General features: G+C 38.7%; 1 protein-coding gene across 1 annotated transcript; it reads left to right on the top strand.

Moving 5' to 3' along the window:
* The first annotated feature begins 21 nt into the window (after positions 1–21).
* NDUFS1 (NADH:ubiquinone oxidoreductase core subunit S1) lies at positions 22–13,413 on the top strand. The gene is made up of 18 exons (XM_065751022.1): positions 22–462; positions 599–690; positions 2,049–2,156; positions 3,139–3,215; positions 3,307–3,388; positions 3,496–3,626; positions 4,319–4,504; positions 4,957–5,091; positions 5,454–5,568; positions 6,552–6,697; positions 7,230–7,358; positions 8,518–8,647; positions 9,120–9,280; positions 10,886–11,040; positions 11,604–11,779; positions 12,341–12,475; positions 12,688–12,760; positions 13,049–13,413. Exons 1-18 carry the CDS (start codon positions 417–419, stop codon positions 13,138–13,140), a joined length of 2,169 nt encoding a protein of 722 aa, XP_065607094.1. The 5' UTR covers positions 22–416; the 3' UTR covers positions 13,141–13,413.
* The last annotated feature ends 7,440 nt before the right edge of the window (positions 13,414–20,853 follow it).

Raw genomic sequence — 20,853 nt, 5'->3', positions numbered from 1 at the left:
AAATTGCCGACGGGCGCAGCGTAGCGGAACTCCCCGAAGAGCGCCGTTCCGAAGATTGCCGAGCAGCTCGTTCCCGGAGATTGCCGAAGGAGCGGCGGAAAGAGCCGAGGCGATCGCCATAGGGGCCCAGCGGGACGAGCAGGGCCGAGCTGTCTCCGCTGGCCGCCCTGCGCCCGCCGGTAACGGCAGCGGCTGCTCCTCCAGGTAGGGGCCCCGGCCTGCAGCTGGGGGCCCGGAGCCTTTCTCCCGCCGCCGCTCGCCGCGTCCTTGACGGGCCGTGAGGCGGGCCGGGGGCTGCCGGCGGGAGCAGCCCGCAAGGTGACCCCGTGCCGCCGCCGTTACTCCGCCCGTTTTAAACGTGACCGAAAGCGTTGGAAGCGGTCCATCTCCGCGCCCTTGTGTCCCCGCGGAGCACCATGCTGCGCCTGCCTGCCCTCCGCTGGGCCCTGCCTGCGATACGCGGTAAGTGCTGCCCTTGGGAGCCGCGGAAACGGCCTTACATCGGTGCCGTGTAACCGAGGGGGGTGGGGAGGGTCTGCCCGCTCGTATCTAGCAGCCGGGGTAAGGTTTGCTACGAGAACTTTTCCCTGTCTTTCAGGCCGCACGAGCGCTACAGCAGCCGGCAACCAGATAGAGGTGTTCGTGGACGGCCAGCCCGTGCTGGTGAACCCTGGAACCACTGTGCTGCAGGTGCGAGGGCTGGCACGGCAGCGTTTTACTGGGCCTCCGTCTCCGCTCTTTGCGCCGCTTGGGGTCTCGGTTGCAGAGGCTCCCTTCTTATAATCGCGGATTGGTTGCGATTGGAAGGGGCCGTAAAGCCCACCCAGTTCCACTCCTGTTGTGGGTGGGGCCCCAACCTGGTCTTGTATGCCTCCAGTTTCGGGTCGAATCAAAGCTGCAGAGCTGAAGTAATACATACACAGAAATAAGATCTGCTTGAAGTTCTAGCTCTGAACGCCGTCAGTTATGGCAAATTCTATAAGCTACAAATTCTAGCTGTAGACTCTAGAATTCGCAGCAGCTTTCTATTGGCTGAACTGAGTATCATCATCTGCTGATTTTGTACCTTAAAGCGATGAGACACCAAACAAGGGATCGCTTTTGGTTATTAGTTCTTATGGTTTAGAATGCTGTTCCTACCTACACTGCTTTTATTCTTTTTGCTGTGGGGAGTAGCACACCATGGATCTCCCAGCTTACACTCATTTTTGCTGCTTTTCAGGCTGAAATTTCAAGTGGATTATTCTCTGACACTTTCTGAGTGGCCATTCAGTGAGGGTACGGTATAATGAATTAGAACGTGGCCTTTATTTCAAAATAGAACCCTTGCTCTTTGGATTCAAATCATTAAGTGATTAATTGATGCTGACTTCTCAGTGGTGGCACGTACACAGATAATTCTGTGGTGTTTCTCATGTCAGCTGAAGCTGGTGCTATAGCATAGATGCATGAAATGGGGAGGATTTTATGTAAGAAAGGCCTTCATCCATTCTCAGGAAATCTACTGAGTCCTCCTGCTACCACTTCAGACATGGCATGGAAGACTGTTTGGGCTTGAATTTCTGTTGAGACTGAAGATTGACAGTGCCCTAGTACCTTCATACAGAGTATCCATTTTGTTGAGTTATCTGAAGCCATAATGACCTTTCTTATGTGTTTTCCAAATGTTCCTCTTCTATGCGCTTTTCTTCAAATAGTGTCTTCTTTCTTTAATACTTTGTTTTTGCTTCTGGTGTCCTGTCTAATACAAAGGTTTCCATAACCTTTGAGGAAAGAGTGAAAGAAAGGTCAATTCTCATTTCCTTAGCTAGGCCTTTTGTTGAAAAATAATCGTATTTATAATTGATAACTTTACATATTGTGATTATTTACAGTTTTTAAAACTTATTCCTATGAAAGCTAAAAGTTTAGTCAACTTAAGTTGAAAGCTCTGCATTTCTGAGCACTCAAACTGATGTTCTTTGGAAAAAACCTCAGCTGTACATTACGGGATGTTACTGAAAGATGTAACTGAAATTTCATTTCCCTTTGTTCCTTATTCTGTGTAGGCCTGTGAGCAGGCTGGAATTCAGATACCGCGGTTTTGTTACCATGACCGTCTCTCTGTTGCTGGAAACTGTAGGATGTGTCTTGTGGAAATAGAGAAAGCTCCAAAGGTACTGTGTATGTTTCTTAAGAAGTCCTGTTTTCTGCTGTGCTTAGGGGCCTAGTTAATCTTGTAAATTCTTGTTTTGCACAATCTTAAGTACACAAATCACTGTAATTCAGCTCCTTCAAGCAGGTTTTTTCCTTTTCCCACTTTTAAGTTAATCCCTGTATTATGTATGCATTAAGACCAAAATATGATGGGCTGCAGTGATTGTCTACTTTTAGACCTATGATCAGTCTCTCCATTTGGTATGGATTATCTTGCTGCTGGAGATGAGTATTTGATAGCTGTGTATTTTCAGATGTATTTTTATATTATGTAATTCGGGCTTCACCTGAAGATTTTCAGTTGATAGCACGTAAGCAGTACACTTCAGTTACTGTGTGGACTCAGCCATAGGATTAGCATTTGCACGTTTGTTCTAGATAAGGAAAGACTGTAGTTACTACTTTGTGTTTTAGTGCCTTGTGTACCATTGAAGTCCACTGTAAAATAGTAATTAACTTTAGGATTGAATACTGTATTCAGCAGTATTGCTGTAAGAAATCTTGTTAGATAATTAAGGCATTCTTTTGGAGTTAAGTTTTGGATTACACATTTAAATATTTATGTACTCAAATAAAACTCTTTAGCTCACATCACCTTGAATTCAGCAGTTGGAGCTTTGCGTCTCTGGCAGTGTTGCATCACTGCAGTTTGGAATGATGATCTCTATCATCATGTGAGTGGAAGGCAGGAAGGATTCATTCTCTGAGCAGGAATTTTCGTTAATCTTGCCGTAACCTTGTGGAAGTTTTATTCCAAGACTCTTGGGAAATGTATCTGAATAAGTACCTGGTAAATAAATGATGCATGCTTTGAACTTCAGTACTAGAAGTTTAAATTAATAACAGGTGTTTGTATTGGAATTCTGGGAAGGAGGCTGGGATTTATGCCCATACTGAGAAGAAATACGTTGTGCTCATGCTTGTTGTTTATGATGATTGCAGCCAGTAGCTGCTTGTGCCATGCCAGTTATGAAGGGCTGGAACATACTGACAAATTCTGAGAAGTCCAGGAAAGCGAGGTACCTTTCTTTTAGCCTCCTGAGGCTGATTACTTTTTCTGTTTGCTAATGTGTATGGAGTGGACATTAACTTTATTCCTGAACCCAACAGAGAGGGTGTCATGGAGTTCCTGCTGGCAAATCACCCACTGGACTGTCCTATCTGTGATCAGGGTGGAGAGTGTGACCTACAGGTACAACATCCAATTAAATGGCATAGGCATGTATTAATGTTCTTGCCTTGGGTGAAATCGTGCTGTGCAGCAGCCTGGATACATATATTTTTTATTGTCTGTTCCAGGATCAGTCAATGATGTTTGGCAGTGATAGGAGTAGATTTAGAGAGGGAAAACGTGCTGTTGAAGACAAGAACATTGGCCCGTTAGTCAAAACAATCATGACTCGGTGTATACAGTGCACTCGGTGTATCAGGTAATGTCCTTTAATTTTCACTGGGGAGAGTACTTGAGCAGGAATATCTATAGAAATTCGTTACTTGCAAAAGAAACACGAGGGGCAGTCAGCATTTCTTTTTTTTTCTTTCTTTTCTAATTGTACTTAAGAACTCCTGCTGGTAGGAACTGATGGCTGTTTTCCCAGAGCTGCCAGGCAGCTGTCATAGGAAGCAAAGAGAGATGGCCAAAACATGGGAGTGAAGTTGGCGTTCTGTAAGGCAGAACTGGTGACTTCCTCAGCTGTAGCTGCAAGATTTATTTATTCTTGACAGCCTCTGGTAACTATATTTGTGCTGTTCCATAGTCCTGAAATTCACTACCAGCTAACTTGGGCCTGATGGAAAAGAATACAATGTACCTGTCTGCTTCCAGAGAGAAGTTTCTAGATGTGGCTAATCTTAGACTTTGTGAAATTCAGTGACCACTGAATTGCTGTGGTGTTTGAATTTAACTACACCTCATTTTTGTAGCCCCACCTAAATGAGTTTCAGCAGATGTATAGTCCTGCATGTGATGGCACTGCTGAATGTATTGAAATAGTTGTTCTCTTTTTTCAGGTATATGAACTAAGGCTAACATTCATCTTCAGAAAAAAAGCTGAGTTGAAAACGGTGGTATGTTGCTGCTAAGCATTCTAAATTTGTTTTTCAATCCTGGTCTATCTACCAGATTTGCTAGTGAGGTCGCAGGTGTAGATGACTTGGGGACAACTGGAAGAGGAAATGACATGCAAGTTGGTACCTATGTTGAAAAAATGTTCATGTCCGAGTTATCAGGAAATATTATTGACATCTGCCCCGTTGGTGCACTTACCTCCAAGCCATATGCCTTTACTGCACGCCCATGGGAGACAAGGTGTGTGTCTTAGCTTATTATGCAACTTTCTCTGTTTGTTTTATGATTACACTTGATCTGACAATGTGCCAACCTCTGGATCCAAGGGTTTGGGTTTTTTTTCTGATTTTCACTGTAGAATTTTTAGTAGACTAATGTTCTGTTATTGACTTAGAAATCTTTCAAGAAAAGGAGAAAGACTAGGGTTTCTGGATATAGTTCGTAAACTATACTAACTTTTAATCTTTTAGATTATGCTCATAATCATTATGCTTATTAGAAAAGTGTGTATAAAGAAAAATTGAAATTAAAGTTCATTGCTGAGGATATTTAAAATATCTTTGAAACAAATCTCTTAACTGTAAATCTAAAGCTAAACTTACACCACGTGATTATTTTTTTAATATTACTTTTCAGTTGTCTGCTGTTAGTCTATAGAAAACTATAAGTTGTTTGTTTTTAAATCTAAACAGGAAGGTAGAGTCCATTGATGTTCTTGATGCAGTTGGAAGCAACATCGTAGTGAGCACGAGGACTGGAGAAGTGATGAGAATTTTGCCAAGGCTGCATGAAGATATAAACGAGGAATGGATATCTGACAAAACAAGGTGTGTGGAAGGTATTCGCACACGTGCATTTATGCACACACTTAGAAAACCAGCAACCTGCACAGAAGCTCTGACTCCTGATCTTTGCTGTTACTATTTGGAAAGACATAGTGAAGAGTAATTTGTGAAACATGCTTCCAGTAGCTTCAGTTATCATATTAGGCTTTGTGATATTTTCATTTTTGTGGCATTTTCCTTTTTGTGTCAGATTTTATTTTTGCATGGTTTGGAGAAGGAAAATATCCTTTTTTTTTCTTTCTGATCATTGCAAACATTTTGTTTTAAAGTACAGTCTCACCAAGTATTTGGTGTACACAGTTGTCTCCCTTTGCTTTTTACTAATACCAGTGGTGTTTGCTCAGGTTTGCATATGATGGTCTGAAGCGTCAGAGGCTTACTCAGCCCATGATCAAAAATGAGAAAGGACTCTTGGTTTATGCTTCCTGGGAGGATGTGTTAACTCGTGTTGCTGGTGTGGTAAGAGCAATTTTCAATACATGCAGCATGTAAAATTAATTTCTGAGGCTGGACATGTTAAAAATGATTAATGGGAAAAGTGCTATATAGAAAAGGACGTTTTTCTCTAAGGTTAGTAGGGAGAATTTGACTTTGAATGTACTTCCACTTAAATCTCTTCTCTTTTGAATATGGTTCAGTATTTTGTGGATTAGATGACCTGACGAACTTTTCCTTATCACGATTTCAAGAACATACAGGCAGTGCATAATTTGGGGTATTTAAATAGGAAACTAAACAACTCCTTCAGAAGCCCAAGAGGAAGTGCCTTTCTTAAATTACTCTGATCTGTATGAATCTTTAAATTTACTGAAATTGTGCTATCAACACTTTTGCCATCAGAGCCATTAATTCTGTATTACTTTTATCTGAATGGTGCTTGCCTCATTGCTTTCTATGTGCAGTGATTGATTCTGGTGTTCAAATGAAGTGCTGCATGACTGCTCTGGATTTTGATTAAAATTTTATGTGGGTTGAAGTAGAATTGAATAACTGTAATTGAACTTTCCTCAAGGATGTTTCACCCTGTGGTACAGTAGCTGGATTTGTTATGAAAGTCACTGCTTCTCAGATAATGACTGGGAGTTGAATTTACTACCGGAGCTTGTCTAGTGGAGGTTTGTTTTCTGTCTGTGCTGTAGCTTCACTAAAATAAAAGCATTAACTAGTCTTCCTCACCTCACCACACCGAATAAAAGTCAGTCAGATCTGATAATAATTCAAGTGAGAGATGCCCACATAGAGCTGTTATGTGCTTCAGTTGTGAGTGCTGAAGGGTCTTAAATTGCTGCCTTGGAAAAGTTTTACTGCTCATTTTGTGTTCCTCCAGGCTAGTAGGTTGCCTGTCTTTGGCTTGTCCAAATGTAACACACATTTACACGTGTCCAAAGGGGATTTATTTCTGTGGTTTCTTTTGCTTATGTTTATACTTTCTGTCCCTCCAGCTAAAGGCTGTTGAAGGTAAGGAAGTAGCAGCAATTGTAGGAGGACTGGTGGATGCAGAAGCACTAATAGCTCTGAAAGACTTACTGAACAGAGTAAACTGCGATACGCTCTGCACAGAAGAGATCTTCCCTACTGCTGGAGCTGGGTAAGAATCCAGGCAGAGTTCATAATTGTTATGTTAATAAACTTTCCAGTCTGTTAATCATCTTATGGTAAGATTCTGAAGTGACCAAGGATAATAACTTGATTATTAGCAGGTTTTGTTTGAGCTCACATTTACTTATAGAGATTATTGAATGTGAGTGGAGGCAGAAGTCTCCCCTAAAGCAGTGTTCGTGTGCTTCACATCAACTGAGTCTGCTGCAGTTTCTCAACAAGCTACTGAGAGTTAGCTTTGTATTCTGTAGTAAGGTTGATAATTCAGTTGCTCTATTTAGTTTTGTGAAAAATATAGGACAGTAATTGTAAACGTAGGAAGAAACGTCTCTGTTGTAATTCTTACATTTTCTGTTTCTGACACTCAGGAAAAGCAGAAGCTGCTGATTGTATTTGGGTTAGTAATTCAGATTGAAAAATATATTTCCCTGAGATTGAAAAAAGTTTGGGGCATCTAGAATCTTTTTCACTTTTATTTCTTTACTCCTTCCCTGAATGCTCATTGCTCTACTTTGTTACAGCACAGATTTACGCTCTAACTACTTGCTTAATACCAAGATTGCTGGAGTGGAGGAGGCAGATGTTGTGCTTCTGGTGGGCACCAATCCACGCTTTGAGGCACCGCTTTTTAATGCCAGAATTCGTAAGAGGTTTGTATCCATTGGTGAGTGAGCATGCAGATGCATCTGGATTTGGCACAGTGCTCCACTGGAGCCACAGGCAGTAGTTGAGGGCATTCATCCAGGTGGACCCAATGGATTTAGTTCACCCTTTAAGTAAAGGGGACACCTGTAGAAAAAGGGTGTCTCTTCTTCCTGCAGTATCTGGCAGTTTTGTTCAAGTCTCACTTTGACATTTTACAGATATTCAAATGCTTGTGTATTCCTTTCTTATGTAATGCAGACACCTCAGACTTTGTCTTAAAGATGTTTGTTAAAGCATCAAAAAATTTAAAGAATAGTTTTCAGCATCATTCTGATCCTTTTTCTGTAGTTGTTATAACAAACTAACTAGGCTTTCTGATGTAGAAACAATAATTCAACCATAGTGTTTCAAGCAGTGGGGGCCGTTTCTCAGCCTTTTGAATGCTGCTAATTCATTTTTAACAAGATGCACCAGTGGGTGTTGACTGACATTTAAAAAAACCCTGTCCTACCTAATGTTTGGGGATTTTCTCAAGTGCATCATTTTAAACGATGACAACTGTAAAATGAAAAGAAAAATACAATTAAATTTATGGAAGATTTATCTTTTATAAGACTGTGCATTGAGGAGCTGCAAGAAATGAGAATTTTCTAACCAACAACGTTTTTTTGTTAAATAAACAAGTGGATTTCTAAAACTGTCCAATTCAGAACTCTTTCCTTCTATGAAATTTCAGTTCTGTAAACAAGAGTTAAGCAGAAGAGTTATCTTAATATTAGCTGTAGGTGGTTGGGTTTTTTTGTTTTTCTTTTTTTCATTTTCTTTGCTTGTTTTTGCCTAACACTGTAAAAGGTGCCTTAAAGGTGCAGCACCTCATTTTGTGCATCCTTTTTTTTCCCATTAATTTGCAAAAGTTTGAGGGGAGAATTTAAATCAGAACTTCTCACATAAGGTGTGCTGGTGTATTAGTCCCAGAATGTATATAGAGAAACAGCTCTAAAAACCATGAGCTTGCCTAAAAGAGTAATGTGAAACCATGTTTTAATGAAAGAGTGAATGATACTTAAACTGTTTTGAAAGAATTTGCAAGCTGTTTTGGGAAATTATATCAGTGGGTTTGACTAAAATTTCTTTTGTTGTATAATATATTTGCTGTGTTTTCAGCTGGCTTCACAATGATTTGCACGTGGCCCTTGTTGGCTCTGCTGTGAATTTAACCTACACGTATGATCATCTGGGAGAATCCCCACAGATTCTCCAGGACATTGCTTCTGGAAAACATGCATTCTGCAAGGTATGCACTTCTTAAGAATCTGTTAAAAGTTCAGATACACTGAGTAACAATCTCACAGAGTTAGGACTCCTCACAGAGACAGATTTGATCAGAAGTACGTACTGTGCATAGGGTTATTATCTTTTAATCAAATGCAGAGGTGAGGTAGTGACTGGTGTGTGCGAAGTGTGTGTGAACTGTTTTAATACATTAAGATAAAACTTTCCAGTGCAGAAACTTGTGAAATATTTCTTGATGTGAAACAGGCTGTTTCCACTTAAGAGTCTGGAGTTCCACTTAAGAGTTCTGTACTAACAGGGTAGCTTACTGTCATAGTCATTTCTCTTGACTTTATTGCTAAATGAAACAATTACTACTTCAGAACTGTAGTTTTGTATGGAATACTTATGTAGAAATTATGCTATCTGTTACATTGCACCAAGAATTGTCTTTAGAGCCTTGGAATTCATGTCTTGATTCTTAACTTGCACAGGTTCTTGACCAAGCTAAAAAGCCAATGGTGGTAGTAGGAAGTGCAGCGCTGCAGCGCAACGATGGAGCAGCTATCCATGCTGCAGTTTCCACCATTGCACAAAATGCCAGGACTAAGAGTGGTGTTGGTTCTGATTGGAAAGTTATGAACATCCTTCACAGGTTTGCTTTAAAGCTTTTTTTGGGAGCTGTTTCCATTCACTTAATGCTACACAGCACAAGTTACCTTAACATATGGATACATATTTCCTTGTGTATACTCAAACACTTTATCAGGTTTGAAACTGCAGGGAATGTAACTAGCAGAAGCTTAAATAAAAATCAGTTTCTTGACCTGGGAAACTTCTCAGGCTCTTCACAAGATTGTTTGATTCTCTTATTCTGCTATTTTTAAATAAGGAATTTAATGTGTAAATTTAGAGGTCAGAATACAAAGAGAGCTTAATAACAAACCAGAGTGCTCAGCAGAAGGCAGGGCAGACCAGTGTCACTTGCTAAATGGTGGCTTCTTATATTCATGAAGAAAAACAAAATAGCAAATTTATCTAAATAATATGGCCCTTTATATTTCTTTTACTGTGCAGGTTCTTAACTTAGTGGTATGTGTCCCTTACCTTAGTGCCGTTGTTATTTCATTAGGCTAGCTTCTCTCGAGAAAGTCCTTCCCCGCTTGTTCTAAAACTCTTTGACTGTCACACTGACAACTTCTGTGAAGGAAAAACAATTTCAGCAAATAGAGTTGCTCTCAGATTCAGAGATTCAGCAAGGTCTTTCTGTCAAAAGTACCACGGCAAAAGCAATGCTTGGTCTCTGAAGGAAACTGAAATGTAATACCCTACTGTTGAAAATCAAACATCTAATGTTAAAATGCTGATGAACTAAAGAACAATTTTGCTACCTTTGGTACACGTGTTTTGCCAGCCTTCTGTACTATTGTGACTTTCATGTTCTTTACACTTGAGGCAGAGAGATGGCACATATTAAGTTAATGTAACTTATATTCATGATTGTATCAAACAAACATAAGTAGCAAAGGACTTAAAGGTGTAAAAGTCACATTTTGGATTGTTGCTGGGAGCCCAGGTCAAAGCTTTTTGAGGAATATTAATAGGTTAAAAAAAGAGATCTCTATTTTGCATGAAAGGAGAAATGTTTTTTCAGTTTACTTTTTATTACCGTAACATTGAAAGATGAGTACTCTACAGAGAGAATCTTAAAAATAACCCTGAACATGGCACCTGACCGTGTAGGATTATGGAAAAGTAAATTCTGCAAAATAAGAACAGCACTTTCATTTTAAGAATGTTTTGTGTGTGTGAATAAGTGAGTAGCGACGAAGTGATGGTCTTAAGAGCAAAGATGATTTGATGTGGTTGATGGTAGTCTTTCATCTGTCATGTGAGTGCTCTAAATTGAAAATCCTGCTAAGCAAAGGTCATGGCTGAAATGTGAACTGTGGCGTTCCACATGACAAGTTAGCTCTCCCGCACTAGGAGGACTGTGCTGTCTGCCATTGTTCTGCTATCCCCTCTTAAGTAAGTGGGATTCATCAAGAGGAGTTGGATTGGCATCAGCCTGTCAAAAGGCAAAACCAACCCAATATTCTGTCAACTGTTTTGTCAAAATTCTCAGCTGCTGTTATGCTTCAATTTTATCCTGTTACTGTTAGAGACATAGCAGTCCAAAATATTTGGTCAAAAAAAAGTTAAGCCTGTTCTGATGAGAGACTTCTGAAATAACTCGCAGTCATAATGTTTGTTTGTGCAGGGTGGCAAGCCAGGTGGCTGCTTTGGATCTGGGTTTCAAACCAGGAGTAGAAGCAATTAGGAAAAATCCTCCCAAAGTATTGTATCTCTTGGGAGCGGATTCTGGTTGTATAACACGTCAGGATTTGCCAAAGGATTGCTTTATCATCTATCAAGGTAATTAGTGGATGTAAATTTAGAAGTGTCATCTAAAAGCTGGAGAGAGGGCCTACATGCTGTCATACTCTAAACGTATCTGACCCTTTGATAAATGATAGCCTTTATTTTGTGACGAGAAATGAGAATTCCCATATGCAACTGAGACTGGTTATCTATTTCTTAAGTAGAAATAAGAAATCATTGGTGATTAATAGGGGAATATAAACCAGTTTGACACTGTGGAGCCTAGCTTCAAGCCTGGCAGAAAGAAGTTGGTTCTCAGCTGTCCTGTCATACCTAAAGATGGTCTTGCCTTAATTCATTAAGCTCCTTGTAGCAGCAGTAACACTAAATTGAATGGCTATAGAGGCTGAATCTATTTTCTGCTGCTTGCAGGCTCTTCATTTTCCCCAAAGCAATGGGCACATAACACCTCAGAACAGTCAGTAAAATATGCTCTGTGTCACTGATTAAGTGAACCTCAAACTTTTTTCTTCTGTGAACACAGACGTTCTATATTACGTTACTAAAGCATTCCTCCTTATGTCTTGTGGTTTTTTTTTTACTATTTTTTTATTTAGGACATCATGGGGATGTGGGAGCTCCCATGGCTGATGTTATTCTCCCAGGAGCAGCATATACAGAGAAGGCAGCAACATATGTGAATACTGAGGGTAGGGCCCAGCAGACAAGAGTAGCAGTAACACCTCCTGGGATGGCAAGGGAAGACTGGAAAATCATTAGAGCTGTCTCTGAGGTACTGTTTGCACTATAAATTGCTTCTAGTAAAAGTATAGTGAGTGGTTAAGTCCCTCTTCTATTGAACAGTGTTTCCCAAAAGGTATGTTTTTAGGGAAATGTATGCTTTTAGTCTTAAGTAACAGTGTTTCGTATTGAATCCTTTTGTTATTTTGTGAGTTAAATAATACTGTTTACCTTTTAGGGCTAGGACTAATGGTGTAGCTGCTGTATGCTATTGGAATGCATACTGGATGAAGCTTTTTCTGGAAGTTCTGCTGGTCTTCCTGATGTGTTTTAGAGTAAATTGGTGGGAGGACAGAGTTTGTTGCTTTTAGAAATAAAACAATAATGCTTGGGACAGGATGTAGTACCAGAAAAGATGAAATACATGTGTACAAGTCACTAGGAATGATGCATTGACGATGCCACTAACTTCTGTGTTAGAACTGCGTAGAGTTGTCCTGTTTTTTTTCTCTGCTTTTTTTTCCCTTCTTTAAGTACGCTAATGGATTGATAATTAAAATACTCTGCATTAAACACATAGATTTGATGGTGTTTCTTTCTATGAATGTCTTAGCTGGCTGGTTTGACCTTGCCTTATGAGAACCTCGATGAAATACGGAAGCGTTTAGAAGAGGTGTCTCCTAATCTGGTCCGGTACGATGACGTGGAGGAGGCAAACTACTTCAAGCAGGCAAATGAATTATCAAAGGTAACCAAAACCAAAGCACTTGAGTGTGGTTTCATTCTGTTACATAGGTTAATGCTTTTTAAGAAAATGAACCTTCTTCATACATAGTACTGTGAGCATACCTTGATCTACACTCAAGAGTGAATGCAGATTTCACAACAGAAATACTTTGGTACCAAGTTTCTATCATAAAAGCTGTTGTAACTTCCTTTTTTATTTTTTATTTTCCATAGTTAGTGAAGCAGCAGCTCCTTGCTGATCCTCTTGTTCCACCTCAGCTCACAATAAAGGACTTCTACATGACAGGTATGTAGAGGATGGCTTTTCCATTCTGAAACAAGCAGTACATTTTACTTGGCTCTACATTATGACTTTTATGAGGCGCTTAAAGCTTTCCACTAACACATGTTTGACTCTTCATACAAAATTTTCTCATAAAATGATTTGGAACTTGCACAAAGTATAGGGCATTTCTATTTCTCCTCTTTGTATGCAGTTCTGTACTACATATTTTTATATTGGCTGCGTAAATCTGCATATACTGAAAATTAATAGTTTACATACAGGTGTGTTTTTATCTTCTTCTTTCTACAGATTCCATCAGTAGAGCATCCCAGACAATGGCCAAGTGTGTGAAAGCTGTTGTTGAAGGTGCTCATGCAGTAGAAGAGCCAGCCAGCTGCTAGTTACTGATCAAAGTGCTACCAACTCCATCCAAGTATTTGTTACAGTTAATAGCTGTGACTAAAACGTTGTTTTTTTTTCTTTCCAGAATCTATTTGCTAGGCAGTGGTATTTCTTTTTTCATCCACATTTTCATCAGTTCACATAGTCCCATAATATAGGGCTCTTATGGCTGGAGAGAACATGCAGCATTCAGCTTGCTGCACCTAGAGGCTGTATACACGATGACTGTATACAAATAAATTATAATATTAAACAAGCCATTACCCATGTAATTTATAAAGCTCATGCTTCTTGTATGAAAACTCAGTAACTCATAGTTGTTTTGATTTGCCAAGAACAATTTTTTGTAGCCTTAACACTAGATTGTAACCTTACAGAGCATCTAGAGATTTTAAACACTGATGAGGATGTGAACGCTATTTTTGTCATGAACTTTCAGAGCAAGTGGTCTCTCTTTTCAGTCAAATGTACCTGGTTTGCGTCAGTGTTCAACTACCACTGCCCCAGATATTTGGATGTTTCTCTATTTTGTTGGCAGTTGAGGAAACTACTTGATGGGAGAATTATTTTTATGCTGTGAAAAAGAGAGCAATTTTCACACAGCTTTGAAATTTTAAACTTTTTAAAACCTAGCAAAAGATAGAAGGCCTTCCGCTGCACTGGTACAGGAAAAAAATCTCACTATTTCCTCTGCACTGATCTTTTTATAGCAAAGTGAAAGAGGAGACTGGGGTTTCATTTTAAAGCTTTGCAATGACTTCAGAACAGTGAGTCTCTGCTCAGTGTTACAGAACATTGGTAGTGCAAGTTTGGAAGAAGGCTACCCCAGCAATGAGGTACTAGAATAATAAGGTATGGAGGAAGGAATCCTTCCCAGAACCGTGCAGACTGAAACGCTGTTACAAGGTCATCGCTTCCAACTTTTTTAGTTTAATTTTTCACGAGGAAAACCTACGTTTTCCAGCATAGAATAATACTGAGTTCACATGAATGCTGCTACAGAAATCTTAACTTTCAAAAAGCTCTTTCTCCAATGTTTGACATTTTTCAATAACAAGCAGGTAGTATTTGAAAAGTTGTTTTCCTCCTGCCAAGGAAGAAGTCTCTTCTTGGTTTCCTCAGCATAGCCCAGTCTGCCTTACCCTAACAAATCTGAAGTACAGGACCTTGCTCACCCAGCCTGCCTTTTTTAAGCTATCAACAGGGTCAGTTCTCTGGGTGGTACAAAGTAACTATTCACTCCATGCAAATATACTATGTACATTAAGGAGACATCTGTAAGTACTGCAGTCTGTTTTTAATGTGTCAGTTAACAGGTCTGTCCACAGGTGTGACCAAACACAGCATAAAACCTTCCTCTGTCCTTGTGGAATGTTAGTTCAGGGGAAAAAAGGAGGTTGTGGCAGGGACAGAAAAAGAATGTGTATAAGAACAAATGCCAAAAGCAAGACAGCTTGTTCTCTCCACAAGTGGTGGGTTCAAAAGGAAAAGGTTTCTCTGAATCCTGTATTCTGTAGAATAGTTGGTTCTTATGTTCCTTGGGTTAATACCCTTTTTTTCCCCCCTGAAAATCCATATTGTATGTATATACACAAGAGTAATTTCAGTTGTGCAACAACTCAGTCATCAGTTCTTCATTTAGAAATTTATAAAGGCTAAAAAAAATTGACACTTTTTTTCCCCTTAAATAACTGGGGGCACAGGCACATTATTATTACTTCTGAAAGCCCTGCATCCTTCAGTTAGAGTGTATATAGGAGATACCTCTATTCAAGAAGGCACCCAGCCCTTATTTTAAAGAGAGGGTAATTAATATGTGAGGTGTAGCTGTCTTGTTTCTACCCTCTCCACCTGCCACCTAACTTTTTAGACAAATTTGATAATGGCAACAAGGCTCTACAAATTTGACTATTGGAAAGTAGGTAGTAAAGAGAAATCAAAAGGGGCCTGCTTATCAACCAAGTTCATAGTGTAGTCCTTACCTCATTTGCTGTGCTGGCTGGACAGTCCATAGATGTGTGGACTTTTCTTCAGGTATTGATAAAAAGATAAGCAGGGGTCTACACAGAAATGAAGGTGATGTAAGCAGGAGGCGAGAGCTGAGGGAGATCAGTTCCCCAATGCAGCCCTGATCATACCCAATGGCCAGCTGCCACATTTTCTCACTTGTTGCAAGATCTCTTACAGAACAGTAACCTTCGTCTTGCTTTTCCCTTTATTCTCCTGCCTCCACAGATACCATGAGAAAGAATGCATCCAGCAGAGACAGACGGGTTCAGTCACTAAAGCACTCTTCTTTTTTTAATGCAGTACTATGTAAATAAGCTCTTAAATACGCTTTATGTTAAACCTTGCTTTTATGTATCCTTGTCTTCAGCAGAAGGTTGTGGAGAAGCAGAGAAAGAAAAAGGGTGTGCTGATTCAAGGTAAAGCCCTATTAAGCACTTTTGGAGCAAGTTTAGGCCAAGTTAGCACCAGCAGTCAGATTAAATAGCAACAAATTCTGTCCTCATTTCCCACCTCCTGTCAAAATAGTGCAGGCATGCTTTAGACTTAAGTTTTTTAATTGAAATAAAAAAAAAAAAACAGCGAAAACATCTCCCACTCAGTATCCACTTACTGGCAGCCCATGTTCCAGAGGGAGACTGGGCAATTCAGTTAAATTCTTTGATTAAAAAAAAAAAAACAAAAAACAAATAAAACAACAACAAAACCAAAACAAAAAAGGAAAGTCAAGTCAACTGTGATGCACTTTCAGCAAGACTTTGAAACAGACAACAAAACAAGGCCATTAGGAAAACAGATCCAAGTACCTCATTTTTAAATTTTCAAGTGTTAGCAGCATTTCTCCAAAAAGTGAACATGTGGGGTCAGTGCACAAATGCTGTGCTTTTTATTTCTGAGCTACTCATTGTGAGATGTCCCAGACTTTTTCTGAATTTTCTGAAGCATCTTGTACAGGATGCTGTCAGAAATCTGAGAGATCACTAATTTGGTCTAGAGTTGGAATTATCTTCCTAATTTGCAGTGATGACCAAGACCCAGTGTAACCAGACTTTCTTTCAATTACTCATCTGCATTCAGGTAATAAAGCGTGTAGCTTCTTAACAGCCACGATCACAGTTAATGAAATATCAGTAGGCACAAGTGGATAGATAAGGAAAAATGCAATAGCATGCTTCCAATTAACAGTGGCCTCCCTAGTAAAATAGGGCTCTATTAGAGCACTCTCTTGGGGCAGTTCATTTCATTTGTCCCTATTTAAAGAAGTCTCCACGGATGCCTGTCACATACTCTGGACAACTTTCCCACGATTGTAGTCTTACTATTTTTTATTTGCAGGGATTTAGGAGATAATAACACTTATTTAATGCATACTAAAATATACATTGATAATGAAGAACAGGTTAGTAGAGTCTCAATTATTATTTTTGGTTCATTTCACTGTCAATTAATTAACCTTGCAATGAGCTAGCATATGCCTGCTCCCAACTGGTTGAATACTTCTGCAGCCCTATTCCTACTGAAATCCACAGCACATTTCCCACTAAAGCTCCAGTAAGTTTTAATATGGATGCTAAAACTCAGAAAAAGAAAGACAGTCAATTGTTCTTGGTGTTGTTTTGCTGGTTGCTTAATACATACTAGTACAGGACAACTGGAATTGAGACATCCCATAGACAACCACTGCAGTAAACAAAATATCCATGTCAAAGAATTGTTTAAAAAAACCAACATTGTTTAAAAAGTTTAACATGCTGATTTTTAATGGTTAGCTCAATCCCAGAACTCACCACAATCAAATAAACCAACACTACACCAAGATGCTGCTCAAGATCTTACTTAGAGGAATAGATCTTATCAGAACTTTGTTTTTTTGCCACCACTTCAGTGTTTAAATGACTAAAGATAAGATCTCATATGTCAATAGGGCTCTGTATAAAAATTTCTAACAAACATCTACATGCTTAGTTATCCCTCCCCTTTGCAGGTGTTTCTCATGTATTTTAAATAACTTGCTAATCACTTTCACAAGCATTTGAAGACATTGGAACTGTTTCTTCAGAACACATCATATGCATGTCAAGGAATAATACCATAGTACTGCCATAACACGAATTGCTGAAAAGCCAAGACTTTTCATCATGCGTCCAGAGTCTTAAGTTATGACCCAGAGCTGCTTGGGGTCTGTATGACCTTGGAAGAGTCACAGTTGCTTTTTGAAGCAGCCTACTCCAATAACTGGTACACAACCGAAAGCATTTACTTCAGTTCTTTTATTAGACTCACAGGGCTTACTCACTCTTTTGCTGTCCTCTGTCTCACTGTTAATATGAGCAAGACACATCGGTAAAGTATGTCTCGTTAACTTGGAAGTAGTGATTTAAGGAACATTAATTTTCTTTTACCACTCTGTGCTCAAGCATACAACACATTAACTGGCCAGAATGCTTGGCCTAGGCTTCTGGCCACTCAGACTAATTCTCTAATGAGGAAATCAAGCAACAGAATTCCTGTCTGCATTCTGCACAGGGGCGGTTTCTTGCTATGGGCTCACACACCTTCCTTGTGCAGGAGTCATCACCATTGAATTTTTCTTCAAAAAAGAAATAATTTCAGAGCACAGCTCCACTCTATCAAAACAGATGTGACTCCCAAGATATGAGTTTCATCCATAACTAAATTCTACATATACAAAATTCTGCATGACCGAAGCTAGCAGAATTTGCTCCGTAGAACTGTTAGAATGTAACACTTCATTGTGAGCAAAACAATATTGGCAATCTTCAGGAAATAACTGAAAAGAAAATCTTTTGAATCCTTTCAGGCATATAAAATTTTGTTAAATAAATTCCTCTGTCCAAAGCATGGAGATTTTCATTTCTCTGTTGAACTATTACACAACAGCCAGCAGTTCACATACCTAAGATGTAACTAACTTTTCCTCTTTTTCTTCCTACTAAGTACTGCTTATATATATATTAAAAAAAAAAAAAAGCCACTCAGATATCCCTTTGCCCTTTGCCTATTCCCAACTAGATTCAAAAGATTTCTCTTTAGCTTCTGGTTTTGCAGCTAAGACAAATCAAACTGATCTCAGGATGTCACCAAAATGCATAACACTGCTATGATGCATATTTTACCATAGAATCTTTAAGGTTGGGAAAGACCTCTAAGATTAAGTAGTCCAACTGTCCTCCTACCACCAACACTGCCCACTAGACCACTTTCCTTGGCGCTATTAGGCATGCAAGTAATCTGATTAAAGTCAGTATCTGCAAAGTCAAGCATGTTAGCCAAAGAAAGGGTTTATTATTGTTTCTGTACTCAGGCTCTCAAGTGCTTTCTTTCATAGCCTTTTCTCTAACATATATCATCTGCATCCCATTTCAAAAGCACCTCAACACCCCTCAGCACGCTGTATGGGTATTTTCAAGAGCACTGCTGACAGACGCAGTTCAGATCAGCTGTTCATGTTATGCCTCCCTCCGCACAGCACTAACCATTCTCCAATAGCACAGTGAAAAGAACCAACTCAAATTACATCTGAATGATGCTAACCTATTGACTTCCAGTGGCAATTCCGTTCAACACATAGCTAGATACAAGAAATCACCTAGTGTAGAAACTTTCTGCTAGTGCAGAAATACTGTACTACAGCAAAACTCTTATCAACTTAAAGAGTTTTATGCAAGTAAGTATGGAGCGATTCCTCAAACAGCCTTGAATTATTAACCAGGCCTGCAAGCATCTGAAAAACTGGTCTGAGAATTTGTTTCATTACTTATCTAGACTTAAAGGAAACATTAGCTTGCTCTGCATTTTGTTGCATTTCTGAATCCTGAATCCATCACCACAGGAGTATATATAAAAAAAAAAATATATATATTTTAATCATCCCAATTATGATCAACATTTGTAATTGCTGTCATTCCTGCAATGAATTTTAGATACAGAATATAAAATAATTTTTATTTAAATATCCTTCAAAATAACCATATTTCATGCTTCAAATGACACAATAATGACTGGTAAGATTACAAAGTACCCTAATTACACCAATACTTTCATACAATTTTTTCAAATAGTAAACAGGAGCAATGCATTTGATTATTATGATTTTCCTAATGTCAGAGCGGAATAATGGATCAATAATCTGATATAAAAAAAACCTTTGCAGTAACTCCATGGAATGCAACACTGCATTATTAAAACGTGCTAAGTAGACTAACCATCATTTTTTAAAAATCCAGCCAAACAAAAAATATGCAGTTTGACACAAAGACCAACCAACTTTTAATTAAACTTTAATTCAAACTAATTGATCTAAATGAAAAAGCCATGATGAACACACAAACTACGCTCACTATGCTTGCCAAGCAACTGACAAAGTATATTTTCAGAAGGCAATGAAGAAATATATATGTTTGGAAAATATATATTTAAATAAAAAATTACAGTAAGAGAGGTAATACTGAATGTTTTTCAGATTTGACAGAGGAAAGGGAGGGTGTGATAACATTCTAAACAGCTCAATACCCTCATTCATACGACTTCAGTCTGATTGCAGCTCAATTAGCCTACATTACCTGAATAATTTTTATAACGAAAAAAATGTAAATGCATTTTTCCATGTACAGCTTATTAGTTTCCTAATTATTTACTCTTCCTTCAGGAGGAATAAATAGGCATCCCTGCAGTTCCCTGAACAGAGCTGGATATACCCCTATCACAAACAACATTATCATGGGTCTGCTCAATTCAGTGATCAGTGTCCTTACCTATGGAGGCACAGTAAAATCTCAACTGTTTTGGCAGCATTTTATTTATGTTTAACAATTTTATTAAATTATCTGCAAGAAGGAAAAGCACGATGACTATCCTGTACTACAGAGTACTGTCGCATAATTTAACAGCATTTCTCAACCTTGCAAGCAAGAAGTCAGGATCAATCATACTCATAAATATCAGAAATAAAGCCCCCAAATCAAAACAGCAACTTAGAAAGATCCCAAACAGATTTTTAAGAAGTTGCAATGAGCTTTGGAAATATTACAAACAAAGACTCAACTGTTCCCTCCAAATTTCCTCTATGAGCTTTATTTCTCACATCCCTTCCTGAGGGGCAGACAATGCTGAATTTATGACAGATTAGCAGAATTTTTCATGTATCTATCACAGGTTCCACTCACATTAAATCTCCTATGGCTTCTCTACAAGGCCTTCCTACAACATAGGTATATCTGTATTTATATACATAAATTAAAAAAAAATCTTTTCTTACCTGTACATTCAGTATTACAATGCCTTGAGAGGATGTAGTGATACAGTTCTGCCAAACTATCCGGTATCAATCGCAGTTGCACTACTAGCAGTAGCAGCACCACAAAAAGTTACACCGACTTTCACAATTGCACATTAATTTTTAGAACTATCGCAAAACAATAAAAAGCTGCCACGTTTCTAAATTATAGGGAAAAAAAAGTTCTTATTTTTAAAAGAAAAACAAAGTTAAAAAAATATATTTTTTTGACCGTACCTGTTTGTTTTTTTTTTCTCAGAAAGTTGATCTTAACTTGATATAAATAAAATTATTTCTTCAGTCACATACCTTTGTATTTTATTTTTATTTAAAATAATGTCATATACATGAATTAAAAAATTGCTTTTGTCCATCCGGCTCCCTCCCCCAAATCAACACTTTATAAAAA

This window comes from Cyrtonyx montezumae, unplaced genomic scaffold (genome assembly GCF_038088225.1).
Source record: "Cyrtonyx montezumae isolate F1298 unplaced genomic scaffold, pur_monq_1.0 scaffold_7, whole genome shotgun sequence".
Classification (NCBI taxonomy): domain Eukaryota; kingdom Metazoa; phylum Chordata; class Aves; order Galliformes; family Odontophoridae; genus Cyrtonyx; species Cyrtonyx montezumae.
The sequence above is the reverse complement of the archived record's forward strand: the minus strand, read 5'-3'. Positions and strand labels throughout refer to the sequence as shown.

Coding starts and splice junctions, on each gene's coding strand:
- NDUFS1 (XM_065751022.1), top strand. CDS start 417: ATGCTGCGCCTGCCTGCCCTCCGCTGGGCCCTGCCTGCGATACGCG. Junction 5,569..6,551: donor TAACTCGTGTTGCTGGTGTG/GTAAGAGCAATT, acceptor CTGTCCCTCCAG/CTAAAGGCTGTTGAAGGTAA. Junction 9,281..10,885: donor GTTATGAACATCCTTCACAG/GTTTGCTTTAAA, acceptor TTGTTTGTGCAG/GGTGGCAAGCCAGGTGGCTG.